Source organism: Ictalurus furcatus, chromosome 6 (assembly GCF_023375685.1).
Source record: "Ictalurus furcatus strain D&B chromosome 6, Billie_1.0, whole genome shotgun sequence".
In the NCBI taxonomy this organism is placed as follows: domain Eukaryota; kingdom Metazoa; phylum Chordata; class Actinopteri; order Siluriformes; family Ictaluridae; genus Ictalurus; species Ictalurus furcatus.
This window is the reverse complement of record NC_071260.1, coordinates 7,423,328-7,439,135: the sequence shown is the minus strand read 5'-3', so window position 1 is coordinate 7,439,135 and position 15,808 is coordinate 7,423,328. Positions and strand designations below refer to the sequence as shown.

Below are 15,808 nucleotides of genomic sequence, written 5' to 3'. Positions count from 1 at the left end.
GTTTATTCTGTACAATCCTTTAAACCCATTCAGTTAAAGGGTGCTAATAATTCTGTAGTTAACTGTAAGCGTATTCGGTGAAACTCAAACTGTTACTAGTTTCGTTTTTGTTTCCTTTCAGTCTCCGCCCCCAAAAAATCCTGAACTTCAGAGGAACTATACAAACACGGAAGGAGAAGAAACCTGTTTTAGGACAAGGTGGTCAACTTCGTCTGACTGGAATCATGATTTTAACACTAATAATCACTATATTGTTCTGTTTCGGGTGTGTTTTTACAGGTGAGTCTTTCTGTTTGATATTTTCTCCTGTTGTATTAAACTCCGTCTCGTTTCTCGCAGCTCATAAACTCAGAACCTCATTTATTTATATAGATCTCCTGTTTTCTGCGTCCTCCTTTTCCTGATTGGTAATTTAGTGTCTCTTTGGACTTTGTAACCTGAACTAACCATAATCAAGAGATTTGTCCATCCGCGAAACTGTATGAGGGACTCATGTACTTACCGTCATTTCAGCTGACTTCTGTCTCCCGCTTAAACCACACAGGTTAATAAACTGAAGCTCTGCGGGGAATAAATGCGGTTTAATAGCTAACTCGGGCTCTCTCAAAAAAACACTCTTTTGTTTTCCACCACAGTGAAGTTACTTTAATGTTTCGTTGTATCTGTTTTGTGTTCTCTCACTTTGTGTTGTTACAGAAGAAAACTTCCTTACTTTAAGCTATAGTGTGTGTATATATATATATATATATATATATATATATATATATATATATATATATAATATGTATGTATGTATGTGTGTATATATATATATATATATATATATATATATATATATATATATATATATATATATATATATATAAAATATACAAACCATGGGCATTAATCTGAAATTAACAGCCTCCACTATTCTGGGAAGGCTTTCTACATGATTACTCAGCAAAAACCTACATTGGCCTATCATGGCCAGCCAATGCTATCAGGCCAATGCTGTGGGGCCAATGTCACATCAATGTGTAAATGACAAATGGTTAAATGTAGGCTGCTTGTATTGAATCATTGTGGGCAGCCTGCATCAAGCCAAAGGTGTGGGACAAATGTCACCCCAATTTGTAAATCCCCAATGGCTCGATGTGAGCTGCCCACACTGGACGATTGGTAATTTTCTGATTGGTGTGACATTTCCCCCATGACACTGGCCTGATGTGGGCTGCCCATAATGGGCCAATGTCGCACCAGTGGGCAAAATGGAGCCTGACTGGTCCGATGTGGGCAAAATTAAATGGAGGGAATTGTTCCAGGAAAATCATAATTGGCCATACAATTGGCTGACCATGCCAGATAGACAGTTGGCTGACATTCTCTGTTTTGCTATGTCATCACTAATGATTCAGAAAAAATTTGAGATAACGGACAGAATTTCATATATTAAGTACATTAATAAATTTTTAATAACATCAAATAAGCAATATAAATGAATGAAAAACACTAACTTGGACTGCAACAGACTGATAATAGATAAATAGCTTTGTTATTTTCATAAGAATAAAGGTATACATCTATGAGAAACAAATACAGGTGCATCTCAAAAAATGTGAATATCGTGGAAAAGTTGGTGACAGCCGCACACAACAAGTTTCTCATCTCATATGAAAGTTGCTGACCAACTGTTCCTGATCCCAGGTTTCAACAACGTGATCCCACCAATCTTGAGTCCTTTGCCTCATCCACATGCCCCTCTGAACCGATGTAGTAGCGAGCATTGCTATATTCGCCCAGGCTGTAACAAGGGTGCTCTTCTTTTTTCTCCGCCTTAAGAGGCCGGTGTTTTAATTACCTTTAAATATGGTGCAGAAAGCAAAAGCTTGTATTATATTTTCATCATTTGCAAATTGCGCCTTTTTTACTTGCTTTTCAACCTAAGATTTTCCGGTGACATCTACCCATGGGTAGTGTAAATGCAGATATCAGATATGGGTCACTTTTAAAAGAAGATGTAAAAAAAAATTTGATATAGACAACAAATTGGAAGACCTGCAGTGTAAATGCAGCCGAACTGAACTAAATAATTTTTATTACTATAAAATAGCAACACGACAGTAGGGACAGTGCCACGGCGGGCAAGTGATGTAATCGGTGTGCGGCCGAACACCGTATAACACCGGGAACTGACTATCGCAGCAAGCCCTTAGCTACAATGCCATATTATAAATTATGGTCTGACTGCAAGTTGAGGTTTCCATGGGGAAATATGAAGGGAGGCAGAGCACAGTGAGTGGGGGTGGGGCTTATGATTGAAGAGGATGCACAGGATATTTTTGCTTCAGCTGACGTCACAATCGGCCTTCATGTTTTAAATCATACAAATTATGGAAATTATAACGTCCAATGAATAGAAAAGCTTATTTTCATATGTAGCTACTGTAATCTACTTCATCAGACAATGATTTATCAGGAAAATTTTACTAGGGCACAGCGAAATTAGGGCACAGCAAAAAAGGGTCCAGCAACGCCCCTGCTTGGTGACCCCGCTCTGTGAGTTTGCGTGGTCTGCTGCTTCGTTGCTGAGCTGTTGTTGCTCTGAGACACTTCCATTACATAATAATAGCACTTACAGTTTACTGTAGCAGGTCATAGCAGGTGGCATCCTGTGTCATGTATAAACTCACTGAGCTCTTCACTACGACCCATTCTACTGCCCAGGTTTGTCTATGGAGATTGTATGGCTATGTGGTTAATTTTATGCACCTGTTAACAGTGGGTGTGGCTGAAGCACCTGAACTCAAGCATTAGAAGGGGTGTCCACATACTTTTGGCCATGTAGTGCATGCTTAAGATTTTGGACTGTCTGCAAAGACAAGTTAGTTCCAGTTATCACTTACTTTACAGCATCCATAAATAGTTATTCCCTCACCAGGTCTTCAAAGTTAATAAGACAAAAAGCAGCTTGTCATGTTACTTAGAAACCACAAAGCCATTCACCATGACACATTCCCATGTCTGAATTTTCAGCTTTTGCTCTAACCTTTACAAAGTACTGACACCGGAGACATTTTTGCACTTTCTCTTGAAATTAATAAGGCGTTAGATTATATAGAGCATCTACCATACAAGTCCCAGTGAATGATAGAACTATAGATAATGTGTTCCTACAAGTGCATTATTATAAACCTGTGAAACAGCAGCACATTTTGACAAATTAGAATCGAGCATTGCAAAGCTCATTGGTATACATTGGTATGACAAAATTTAGTGAAAAGTATTTTTTTGATCCAGTTATACAGATTTCTGGTATTTTATCAAAGGTTTCTTTTCTTGGCTCACACCTTACTTCACATAGGATTTTGCATCATTGCCATATGAATAATGAAATATGATACTTTAAAGTCCTATTTTGTGTGTGTGTGTGTGTGTGTGTGTGTTTTCTCACCTTCAGATGAAGTCCCTCCCCCTCAGAATCCGAGAATAAAATCAGAGAATCTTGGTCTTGTTTTGGAATGGGATCCACCACAGACAACTACCGGGAAAGACTTTAGATATACAGCTGAGTACAGGTAAGCTGAAATGACTTGTACCTGAGAGAGCTTGAGGAGAAAAAAAATACTGCAGTAATTATGAGAGTAATGTTATGACAGTATACAAGGACCTAGAAATTTGAAGGTGTGATACTGTTAACATCAATCTGTATGGGTACCAAAAAAACAGTTTATTTTTTCCCCTGACCTTGAAATACACTGCAAGAATACTATACATTGCTTTGATCATCAGGTCCTTTAAAAAAAAGCGTCTTCCCTTACCAAATAATTGTGCATTTGTACTGCTGCAGCTTTATTAAATTTAATTTAAATAATAGATTTGTTAAAAATGCACTGGCCTAGTAGATTGTTGATTCGCCTCCGGGTTTGATGTGTTGTTTGTTTTGAGATGCCTTTCTGTTCAATGTGGCTATAAAGAGTGGTTGTTTGAGTTAGCCTTACCATCAGCTCCAAGATGATGAGCAGTTTCCGAAACCAGCCTGTCTGACACCAACAACCATGAAATTTTTCTCAACCAACCAACACACGTTTCCCCATTCTGATGTTTGATGTGCACTAGGCCTGGGCGATAGGGCGTTGATTGGCTGAGGGTGGTGGTGGTGGGGTTATTGTTATTGATTATCACAATATTGATATTCAGCTGACAGATGTGATGAGTAACACTTTACAATAATTTTGTATTGTGTAACATTAGCAAACTGCGTTAGTTTACAAAAGATAACGGTAAGCAACAGTTTTCCATCACTTATTAAGCTTGGTTAATGTTAATTCCAACATGCGCTAATGTATTTTAAACAATAACAGTAGTATTTGCTAACACTCTTAATTAACCAGATACAATGTCCACATGTCCACTAAAACCTCTTAGTGCTAAATCATGCAGAGTATTTTTTAACAATGTTTGACTTTCTCCAACTTCACCAAACACAAGACATTGTACGGACAAATGTTCCCAATTTTTCCACTAAGGAAATAACTGTAAGCATCCAGACTGCAATAGGCTTTTACCGCATCTCTTGTGTAGACGCACTCGGTATCAACCAGTTAATGGTACATGTCTGGATAAGTTACTTCATCCATCCATCCATTTTCTATACCGCTTATCCTACTGAGCCGAGGGAGGATACAAGGCGTTCTCTGTACAAGGCGGGGTACACCCTGGATGGGGTGCCAATCCCTCGCAGGGCACAATCACATACACATTCACACACCCATCCATACACTATGGACACTCTGGACATGCATGTCCTTGGGAGGAAACCGGAGGAAATCCCCGCAGCACAGAGAACATGCAAACACCGCGCTCACAGGGCCGTGGCAGGAATTGAACCCTCAACCCTGGAGGTGTGATATGTGAGGCAAACATGCTAACCACTAAGCCACTGTGCACCTTAAAGCCGGGTGCACACTGTGCGATTTTTAATAGTCCTTTGCGACAGTTACTTATCAGACTGTACGAACATGATCCCCACTGTAAGCCATGTCACACTGTAGGATCTCAATTGTCATTAATGTCAGACTGTACCACAGTCAAGACGTGAAAAACAGACACACGCAAGAAGACTCGTATGGAGTAGGAGAAGCTAGACTACAGGACTGTGCCTCAGATCTTCTGACTCTGCCGGAATTTAATCGGAGGAAAAATTTTGTCGCAGCGGCCATTAATCGGCTGTCGGGGAACATGAAAAACTAGCGATCAAAGACTACAGATTTTGGCCTATTATAGGAATCTTTTAGGATTCTCAAACTTTGTCTCAGACGACCAAATCGTGGCCAAAATCGTACAGTGTGAACCCGGCTTTAGTTACTTGTAAACTGTGTTAGTTGTAAACTGTTAATGTTCTGTGTTCTGTGTTGTTGCCTTAGTCTTATTTAAAGGGTCTGGTAATACCTCTTTTTCGTTTATTTTCAGTTTTTGTAAATATATATTGAAATATAGGGCGTACGGTGGTGTAGCGGTTAGCCCATTCACCTCACGACTCCAGGGTCGGGGGTTCGAGTCCCGCTGGGGCCATGTGTGTTGTTTGCATGTTCTCCCTGTGCTGCGGGGGTTTCCTCCTGGTACTCCGGTTTCCTCCCCCAGTCCAAAGACATGCATGGTAGGCTGATTGGTGTGTGATTGTGTGCCCTGCGATGGACTGGCACCCTGTCCAGGGTGTACCCTGCCTTGTGCCCGATGCTCCCTGGATGCTCCAGGTTCCCTGTGACCCTGAAAAAGGAGTAAGCGGTAGAAGATGGATGGATGGATATAAAAATATAAGAATGCGCTGGTGATTTTGTTTTGATGGGTCTGGGTTTTAAAAATGGCACTACCAGAAATGCTTCAGGACCAGACATGCACAGTAGCACTGAAACTCGTTTGTTATTGTTTACGTCCTTGAAATGGTCTATAAAAACCAACTGAATATTGTTTTGAGCTGTGAGAGATGCTTTTTGCTTTGATTATAAATGCAGTGCAATTATTTCTCTTCTTAGATCATGGAATTTGTTTAATGCTTTTTGTGTGAACGTGTCATCACTGAGCTGCGATTTCACCAATGTTGTCACCCCTTTTGGAACATACACTCTTCGTGTACGGACAGAACTGAATGGAAAAAGCTCTGTTTGGATCGAAACTGAATGCGAACCTTTGGAGAAAATCAGTGAGTGGATTTTTTAATTAATGTTGGAGATAAATTTGTCCTTTTTCTTAAAAATCTGATTTGTTCTAGAATTATTTATCAAAATGTCCATCATCAGTGAAATGAATGAGCATCTCTTTTTCTGCAGCTGTTATCGGTGCTCCAAATGTGAGGCTGCAGAGCAGAAGAGGGAAAATGGAGGTTGAAATCACTAATCCTGCCCTAAGGAAAAGCAGCCTTAAGGATGTTTATATCAAAATTTCATATCGTATTCGTTATTGGACCGAAGAAAATTTGAAAATGGTAATGGTTTGAATTTACCTTCTTTCTTTTTTTTTGTTACTTCTGTACGTATAAACCATTGTGATAGGTGTTGAGCTTGAAACTCTTGAGCTTGAAGATCGTAGCAGCCAAAGAAAATCATAGTTTAGATCCTCCACTGTTTCTGAAGGGGAAAATGTCTTTTTTACAATTTATCTACAAAAAGAGTTATTACAATATGAAATTGTTGGTGAAATCTGCAGGAGGAGTTGGTGGACCATAGCAGGAATATGCTTATGAACCTTTTACCAGAAACACGTTACTGCATGGAAGTGGAGATCGTTTTGGATCATACAAAAAACAGCCTCCCGAGTAACATAACCTGTGAAATGAACACTGCCAGTGGTGAGTGTCCATTTAGATCTATTAATGTTTTTTAATGTAATATTCACACATATCTACTGTATACACTCATATGCACTTATATTTAGAAGAATGCTACACAAGGTTTTACTGCACCAGGTGTCTAGATACCACCTTAAATTCTTAGTACTGAGGTTTATAAAAATTCTCAGTAATGTAAATGGAATGGTGCATGCAGTGTTGGAAATTTTCTGTCTCAAAAATCACCCTAAACCCTGAGCTCATCTAAATGTGGAATTGGGGTGTAATGGGAGCTCAAAGGCGTTGGGGTGTAACGGGAGCATTTAGAGTCATAATCATGATTTCATGATATGTTGCTCTTGGTGCTCAGAGAGGTGCTTTCACTTTGGCTCACCTTTCAGCAATACCAGCAGAGACTCACAAAGCCACACTGTCATTACTAACTGCGATGGTTTGGTAAAAATGATTGGTTTTGCCATTCTCCATTCAGAGTTCAAAGAGGTTTAGAGTCTTTTCATCAGATCATAGTGATGTATATAACTGATGAACCACAGCGAAAACCAATAATTTTTTATATACATATACAGAATAACATATACAGAATTGAATTCCTTATGTTGCTCAATGAGAAAATTCATTAATGACACTTAGAAGACCTTCACATTATTTCTGTATTGTTTTCTCTATAGTTTCTCTATAGTTGTTGTTGATGCTGTTGCTTCAGTTCTTAACAAACTCATCCTTTGTGATCACATTAAGAGAGCACAGAGCACCTCTTGAACAACCATTTAAATAGAGGTACCTAAATGAGGCACTTGCAGTCCTTTATATGTGTCTCCCAATTCAAATAGAGAATTGGGAGACACATATAAAGGACTGCAAGTGCCTCATTTAGGAATGAGTGATAGTCTATTGTGTGTGTGTGTGTGTGTGTGTGTGTTGGCTTTGTAGTTCAGCAGGTGTGTATTTGCATTTGAAGTCCGTTGTTATCCGATCCAATGAGGAAGTAGTAATAACAGTAAAGCCAGCATGAGTATTAACAAAAGTAAATACATTATTCAGAGACATCAAAAATGAAACGTCAGTTAATTCTACACAGCAACTCATTTAATAGGATTTAGATATGGCTTTAGCTTGTTGGCTAAAGTTAAAGAAAAAGTCTCTTTTCTGTGATCTCACTTTCTCTGTAGATGAGGTGGAGTCATGGCTGATCGCAGTGGTGCTGTTGGTCAGTTTCCTGGTCACTATGATAACAGTCCTCCTGATTTCCCTGGTTGTATGGTTTGGTTACAGAGGAATCAGATTTCTGCACCCACAGGCCAAATTACCTAAGCATTTTATACAGGTGAGTGTCTTTGTATATAGGCGTGTTGGAAAGGGGGGAGGGAGGTAGCAGAGAGAGAGAGATAAAGTAACAGAGAAGTAAGCTAAATAGAAAGATTGATTTTTTTCAGCATGAGATTGAGCTAATGTGAATATTGTAGCGTAAAGTCGGACAATACCTTTTCAATACTTCATTGCTGGTTGCTGCTGTTTTGTGATGACTATTGATGGTGCTAGATATTAAGACATACAGTATATATACAGTGCCCTCCATTAATATTTGCACCCTTGGTAAATATGAGCAAATAAGGCTGTGAAAACTGTCTTTATTGTTTACCCTTTTGATCTTTTGTTCAAAAAAATCTGAAAAATACTCTCATGGATATCAAACAATTGCAAACACAACGTAGGTTTATCAAAAAAAAAAAAATCTTTGTTAAATATAGGTGTGCAACAATTATTTCCACCCTTGCCTGATGCAGTTGGAGAATACATGGAAAGGGATCTGAGACCATTCCTCCATACAGAATCTCTCCAGATCTTTCAAATTTCGAAGGTCCACTCCAGTGGACTTTCCTCTTCAGTTCACTCCACAGGTATTGTGTGGGTTTCTGTCATGGCCCCCAATAGCAATTCCACCTTGGACCACTAGAGGGCACCCCTGTTCCCTGTGTAGAACTTCTTCCTCTATTGTCTTCCTCCATTTTCTGTGTAACCTTACTTATGTGTTTCTTATTTTCCTGGGTGGTTACTGCTCTATTTAAGTTCCCTTTGTTTCTTCCTTAAGCCGGGTGCATACTGTGCGATTTTTAATAGTCATTTCCTACTGTTGCTTGTCAGAACTTGATCCCCGCTGTAAGCCATGTCACACTGTAGGATCTCATTTGTCTTTTAGGATTCTCAAAGTTTGTTTCAGACGACCAAATCGTGGCCAAATCATACAGTGTGAACCCGGCTTTAGTTGCTGGAGCATTAACTCATGTTAGGTTATGTTTGAGTGTCTGGTTTTCTTACGTTCTTATGTTGCTTATGCTTGTGTTATTTGCACTATGCTTTTCTTAGTGTTTACTTTCTAGTTTATTCAGTTCTTATCCTGGTTCCTAGCGTGTCTACTCCTCATGTTGTTCCTTAAGTTTCAAGTCAGGGGACTGGGATGGCCATGGCAGGACCTTGATTTTGTGGTCAGTAAACCATTTTTGTGTTGATTTTGATGTATGTTTTGGATCATTGTCCTCCTGGAAGATCCAACCACGGCCCATTTTTAAGCTTTCTGGCAGAGGCAGTCAGGTTTTCATTTTATATCTGTTGATATTTGAGTCCATGATGCCATGTATCCTAACAAAATGTCCAGGTCCTCTGGCAGAAAAACGGCCCCAAAACATTAAAGAGCCATCACCATATTTAACCGTGGACAATAAGTACTTTTCCATGTGGCTACCTCTCTGTGTGTGCTAAAGCCACCTCTGGTGTTTATTGCCAAAAAGCTCTATTTTGGTTTCATCTGACCATAGAACCCGATCCCATTTGAAGTTCCAGTAGTGTCTGGCAAACTGAAGATGCCTGAGAGTAGAGGCTTTTTTCTTTTTTTTCTTTTTTTTGGTAAACCCTTCCAAACAACTTGTGGTGATGTAGGTGAGTTCAGATTGTAGTTTTGGAGACTTTCTGACCCCAAAAAGCAACTAACTTCTGCAATTCTTCAGCTGTGATCCTTGGAGATTTTTTGGCCATTCGAACCATGCTCTTCACAGTGCACTGAGACAATATAGACACACGTCCAATTCCAGGTTGATTCATAATATTTCCAGTTGACTGGAACTTTTTACTTATTGCCCTGATGGTGGAAATGGGCATTTTCAATGCTTGTACTATTTTCTTATAGCCACTTCCCATTTTGTGAAGCTCAACAACCTTTTGCTGCACATCACAGCTATATTCCTTGGTCTTACCCATTGTTATGAATGACTAAGGGAATTTAGCTTATGTATTGCCTCATATTTATACCCCTGTGAAACAGGAAGTCATGGTTGAACAGTTTCCTGTTCCTAGTCACCCATGTGCACTACCAAAATGTAAAATATCAATGGGAATATACTTCAAATATATTTTTTCTCATATGAATCCATACAAGTGCTAATAATTGTGGCATGCATATATTTAACAAAGATATACATTTTTTGGATAAAGCTGTTTTGTTTGCATTTGTTTTGATATCCATGAGAGCTGAGTATTTTTGTCAGTCTGACCAGGACCATTGCTAGGCTGTTGTTTGAGTTGCTATGTAGCTAGTTCAGATTTTAACTGACTTAAACATGGTAATCAGAAGTGATGCTGTCATTAAAGTTTGTTGAGTATTTAGTAGAGATGCACTGATACTAAATTTCTCAGCCGATACCGATAACCTATTATTCAGAGTGATATGGGCCGATACAGATACCGATAGTTCTGCCTTTTATGCCTTCTTTTAAATGAATAATAATTAATTCCACAATTCTGAAGGAAATGCAAATAAAAACTTTATTCTCTCCATTTCAACAAGTTGTTTCACAGTAACTGGTCTCATAAACAGAAAACACATTACTCTAATTAACATTAACACATGAACTAAATTCTGAAGATTAAACTAAGATTTCTTAAATTATTGAATGTTATTAATTCTTATTAACATTTCTAAAAAAAACCCTTTTGTTAGTCTCACATTCACTCGCCACAAACAAAAGCATTTCTACTTCATCATTAACATCAAACTGGTAATATATAATATAAACTTTTTATTATATATTAACATTAACTGGATATGAAACACACTACAAATATATTTTTCTGTGCAACATATACACTTTTTTTGTCAACTCATCTTCATTTAAATCTTTCAATGGTGTACTGGCCCTTTAATTCAGCATGAACAGCTCAAGCAGCACAGCAAAAAAAATATATATTTGACTCAACGCCGAAACTCCCGCTTCACTGCTGCTCACTTCCGGTGTAAAATTTTTGCAGTGCAGAGCTTACAGAGCTTACAAACTGTAGTTTTGTCAACATTCCACACAAGAGACGTCATCTTTACACACAGCACGAGATTGATGTGTTTTCCCGCCCTCTTTTGATTGACAGGATGTAATCGGCCCTGATCATCTTAACCCATCGGCCGATGGCCGATAGCGTGAAAAATAGCCTTTATCGGCCGAAACTGATTCTCGGCTGATACATCGGTGCATCTCTAGTATTTAGTGAATTGCACGCATAGCACATAATATGAGAATTCATAGTCACTCTTCATTTCAAGCACTTTTGAGCAAAACATGTACGTTTTAAGCACATCAAAGACCTGTGTGAGACCCGGTTAGACAGCACTCTTTACCACTATCATTAAAACACCAACCTTTGGAGGAATGGTATTTATTATTGCTCCAGTCCAGTTCCAGAGATTTGTCATTGCCATGGCACATTGCATCTGCAGGCTTATGGTGATCCAGCACCTTACTAATATACTTCATGCTGGTTTTCCCATTAAATTCTCACTTGTCTGTACTGTTTCTTTAGGAAATGTCTTATTGATAAAAATCTTTTTCTTGTTCAGTACCTGACCGAGCGTCCCAGTTCTGCCATACTGCTGGCCATGCAGAACAGCGCTCAGCCCAAGGAGCTTTACCATGAGTTCAGCATCATCACTGCTCAGGAAGTTCCTCCTGAATCCAAGCAGAAAGAAAGCTCAAAACCAACTCAGCTTAATGCACATATGAAGACTGTTCACTCTGAACAAGAAGACAAACATGAAAGATTGTATTGTGAAAATGCACTTCAGGATGAGAGTCAGTCAGCAGATGCAGTGAAGGAGCTTCTTCTGCAATAACCTTTCTTAAGGTATATTCACTTTTATATTCAGAAGAACTTTTTCTAATTGAAAACTTTTCATATCCATTGTTAGCATGCAGAGGATCAAAACAAAACTGTTTACAAAGTTTTATGCATCCTTTAAAAAAAATTCAATTGGCCAGGGTTTTTAAGTTTGGCAAAAATTAATACTTCTCTTATTCAGTATTTATATGAGCTGTAAATATCCATTTATATAATCTCCACATCCAGGGACACTTTTTTGCCAGGAAAAGTTTCTAAGTTTGGTTTTGTCTGCATTGCACTGTCTGATGAAAGTGGAGAATTTGGAAAAGTGAGTATAATGTTTAGAGGAGTTCATTTTTCATATCGCACTTTATAAGAAATGTACATTTTTATTTTGTTTTAATACACTTCCAGTAAGACTACATACAGTATTGTTGATCTGTTGCTAGGTCAATTTAAAGCTAATCTGCACTTATCAGTTATAATATTATAGACAATTTTGCATATATAATGTGATTTTTATGTATGATTGTTTGTTTTTCCAACACAGTTTGAATAATTAGCATGTACTTCTAAGTATATTCATGTTTCCTCTGTTGTTGTTGTTGAGATTTTATGTGTAGTGCTGAATGAACAGCTAAGATTTTAGGATACTGACTTATAGGTTTTACCAGTGCAGTCTTTTAGCAACACCCTTAACCCTCACCTGCTCAGCTATAAAAATGCTAGTACGTTTGGATAAGAGTGTTTGCTAAACTGTTTGCTAAATCCTGTATAATAGTGACATTACTACTGCTTTGTTAATGGAGTGTTGATTATTAATGAGCTTGGCCTGTTGTAGAATTGCAGGTCGACTTGTCTACACTTTGTTTTATCATGAAGCTCTTTGTAAAATAAAGTGTGCAAAATAAATAAATGATTTTAAAGAAATAAGAAATGGTGGAGAAAGATTTGTGACTAATGTGTGCAGGAATGTTTAAAGCCCATTCAAACACACTCACGCAGTTTGTTTAGTTTGTACTCAACTGTAATATTTCCTATTTTCCAAAATATAAAGAAATATACCTAAAAACGACAGTACTGACCTGGATAAAGGTAGTAAAGAGGAATCAGTGAGTGACGTCTAGTTTACACCAGGTGCTCTCAAGCATCCAGTACACTTTTTTTTTTTTTGTCTCACTGGTTTTATATCTGAACACCTGCTCTTGGAAAAATTTTTTGAATTCTGTTGGATCCCAGTCCTGTCCTTCTTTTAATCAAAAAGGGTCTTTACCTTTTCTCACTTTTGTTCTTCAGCAGTGTGTTCACGGGTTAACTTTCCAATGATGATAAAACAGTTGGAGCTAAATTTTTATGCTACTACAAAATTTTTTAAGCTAAATTTTTATACTGAAACAAGTTTATTAGTTTTGTATTTATGTAATTATGCAAGTTGTGTGCTCTGCCTAATTAAACAGGAGGAGACAAAATAATTTCCAACATTAACTTTAGCCGAACGTTAACCTGATCTTAGCCAAAATACGAAGAGAGGATTACCAGATAGCTTCTCCTACCAGTAGACCACCTCACTGAAAGGTGGTTATTCCACATATATGGTTCTTCCCCAAACTGTTATACTATCCAATAGTATAGAATGTCTTTGTATGTTGTAGCATTACAATTTCCCTTCACTGGAACCAAGGAGCTAGAAGTCCTATTGTCCGATTATTGTTGTATATAGTTAATTCATTCATAAATGTTCACCAGACTATGGCAGGAACTCTAATATGCTGTGAATCTCTGTAAAAACCAAATAACTTAATGTGTAGTTTATATTCCTTCTGAATCATAGCTCGGTCATCTATTTCCATACAATAAACGAGAAAATAAGAACTTTTTATTCTGTTGTTCCAAAAAAGTATGTAAAGTATGATGTATGCATTAATTTAGATTTGAGTAGTTTCATCCCAGGATCGCTAGTTTGAATGACAGAATAAAATTGGCTTTTATATCTTATTGTAATAAAACATACAATGTTATATTACAATTTTAACAGCACAATAATAATTGTATAATATTATATGTAATATCCATATATAATTATAATTGCATTATACATTATGTAATATTATAGTAATCATATTATAATTATATGGTATACTTTATTATTATACTTTTATATATAGCATTAAATTATAGTATTAGGTTTAATAATGAATCCTTTATTGAAAGATACTGCTGGAGGGGGTGAACAAACATAAACCATCACAGAAATTCTAATTGTTTCCATTACAAATACCATTACAAACCATCAGCTAATCATTAAAACCATTACCATTTCCATTATTGGTATTTAATGGAATCCACATGTATTTGTATTGTATGAGGGTCTCTATTGTTTTATTTTCACCAGGGACTCCTTGTAAAGGCTTTAATTACACAAACTGCATTAATTACATGGTGGAGCAGGTCAGAATGAATGATTTACTTTTGTAAATTAAATCTGAGTGTAAAACTGTAGTAATTGTGTGTGAACAGTGTGAAGTGTTGTTTTTGTTTCAGCGCTGAATATCACCACAGGATTGGTGCATCTCTCTCAGCTATTGGCGTGTTTTGTAAAACAGGACTATAAATGGAATGTTGCATCTAGGTGTTTAAATCTATCCTTTTTTTGACTGGTGTTTACTGTATATAACTCTTTAAAAATTAAATAAGTGCTGCTTTATTTAGGCCTATTGCTGACGCCGTGAGCGGCCATGTTGGTTTGATGTCATGGGCCGAGCGCAGTTTTTTTTTGTTGTTTCTTTTTTTTCCCAAGAGCTTTATTGAACAATATAAAGTTAACAAACAAAAATGGCCTTGTACAATATAGAAAATTTCTTAATCAGACAACAGACAAGCATCATAAAACAAGGCAAAGAAAACAGACAATAAACAAAGAAGAATATAATTAAATAAGTACATAAAAGACAAAAATACATAAATACATTTTTAAAAAGAAAAATAAACAATAAATAACTATGGATTCTTTGCAAGTTTAAGATCCTCTATTAAATTACAGAGATGTAAGGCATTCTTTTACTTCATTAATTTTAGCGATAAGAAGTAATGACACAGTTCCAAGTGAAACGTAAGGATTTGGAAGTGTTTTCAGAAATCTATTCTTATGTATATAAAAAAAAAAGAAAGAAAGAAAGAAAAGAATTTCCCATGAATAATAATTGTGTTAACTGATAAGTCATGTGTTTCATCATTCATAAATATGCCAAAAATCACATTTTCTTAGTTAATTCAGGGAAATTTTCACATCTAGGAAATAACCAGTACATTTACATTTACATTTATTCACTTAGCAGACGCTTTTATCCAAAGCCAGTAATGCTGCAGTAATGCAACCAGTAATGCAGATCCTCCCAAAAGGTATGGGCAAATTTACAATCATTAAAAAAAAAAAGGTTCTGTTGTTTCAATCTGATCAACACAAAAATAGCAGTTGTTAAAATCTAAACCAAACTGACATCTTAAAAATTCTCTGGAAGGATGTACTCCATTAATAATTTGAAGCGGATTGCTTTTGGTACAACTGGAAATTTAAAATATTTTGTTGTTAATTTTTTAGCTTCGTCGTTGGAAAAGTATTGAAAAAAATTCATTTTTATTTGAAGAAGGAGGCTATAATTCCTTAACAAAGGCTTTCTGGATTGTAGTATTGGGCAAATGTATGTTAGTGAGAGTGAGTCCATTCACCAAAAAATTAGGGAAATAAGGGATTGCATTACTTTGAAATAAGTTGCAAGACATTTGAATTATACATTGTGGGATTGCTTTGACAATGTTACCATACTGTTTTCTGTCATTTAAGTT

At 36.9% G+C, this 15,808-nt stretch overlaps 1 protein-coding gene across 1 annotated transcript; it reads left to right on the top strand.

Annotated features, from left to right (window-relative positions):
- On the top strand, positions 1-13,641 carry LOC128608573 (interleukin-10 receptor subunit beta-like). The gene is made up of 7 exons (XM_053626394.1): positions 1-279; positions 3,440-3,557; positions 6,015-6,181; positions 6,309-6,463; positions 6,685-6,826; positions 7,996-8,150; positions 11,706-13,641. The coding sequence occupies exons 1-7, from the start codon at positions 225-227 to the stop codon at positions 11,976-11,978; spliced, it is 1,065 nt and encodes a 354-aa protein (XP_053482369.1). The 5' UTR covers positions 1-224; the 3' UTR covers positions 11,979-13,641.
- Positions 13,642-15,808: the final 2,167 nt, after the last annotated feature.

Coding starts and splice junctions, on each gene's coding strand:
- LOC128608573 (XM_053626394.1), top strand. CDS start 225: ATGATTTTAACACTAATAATCACTATATTGTTCTGTTTCGGGTGTGTT. Junction 280..3,439: donor TTTCGGGTGTGTTTTTACAG/GTGAGTCTTTCT, acceptor TCTCACCTTCAG/ATGAAGTCCCTCCCCCTCAG. Junction 6,827..7,995: donor TGAAATGAACACTGCCAGTG/GTGAGTGTCCAT, acceptor CTTTCTCTGTAG/ATGAGGTGGAGTCATGGCTG.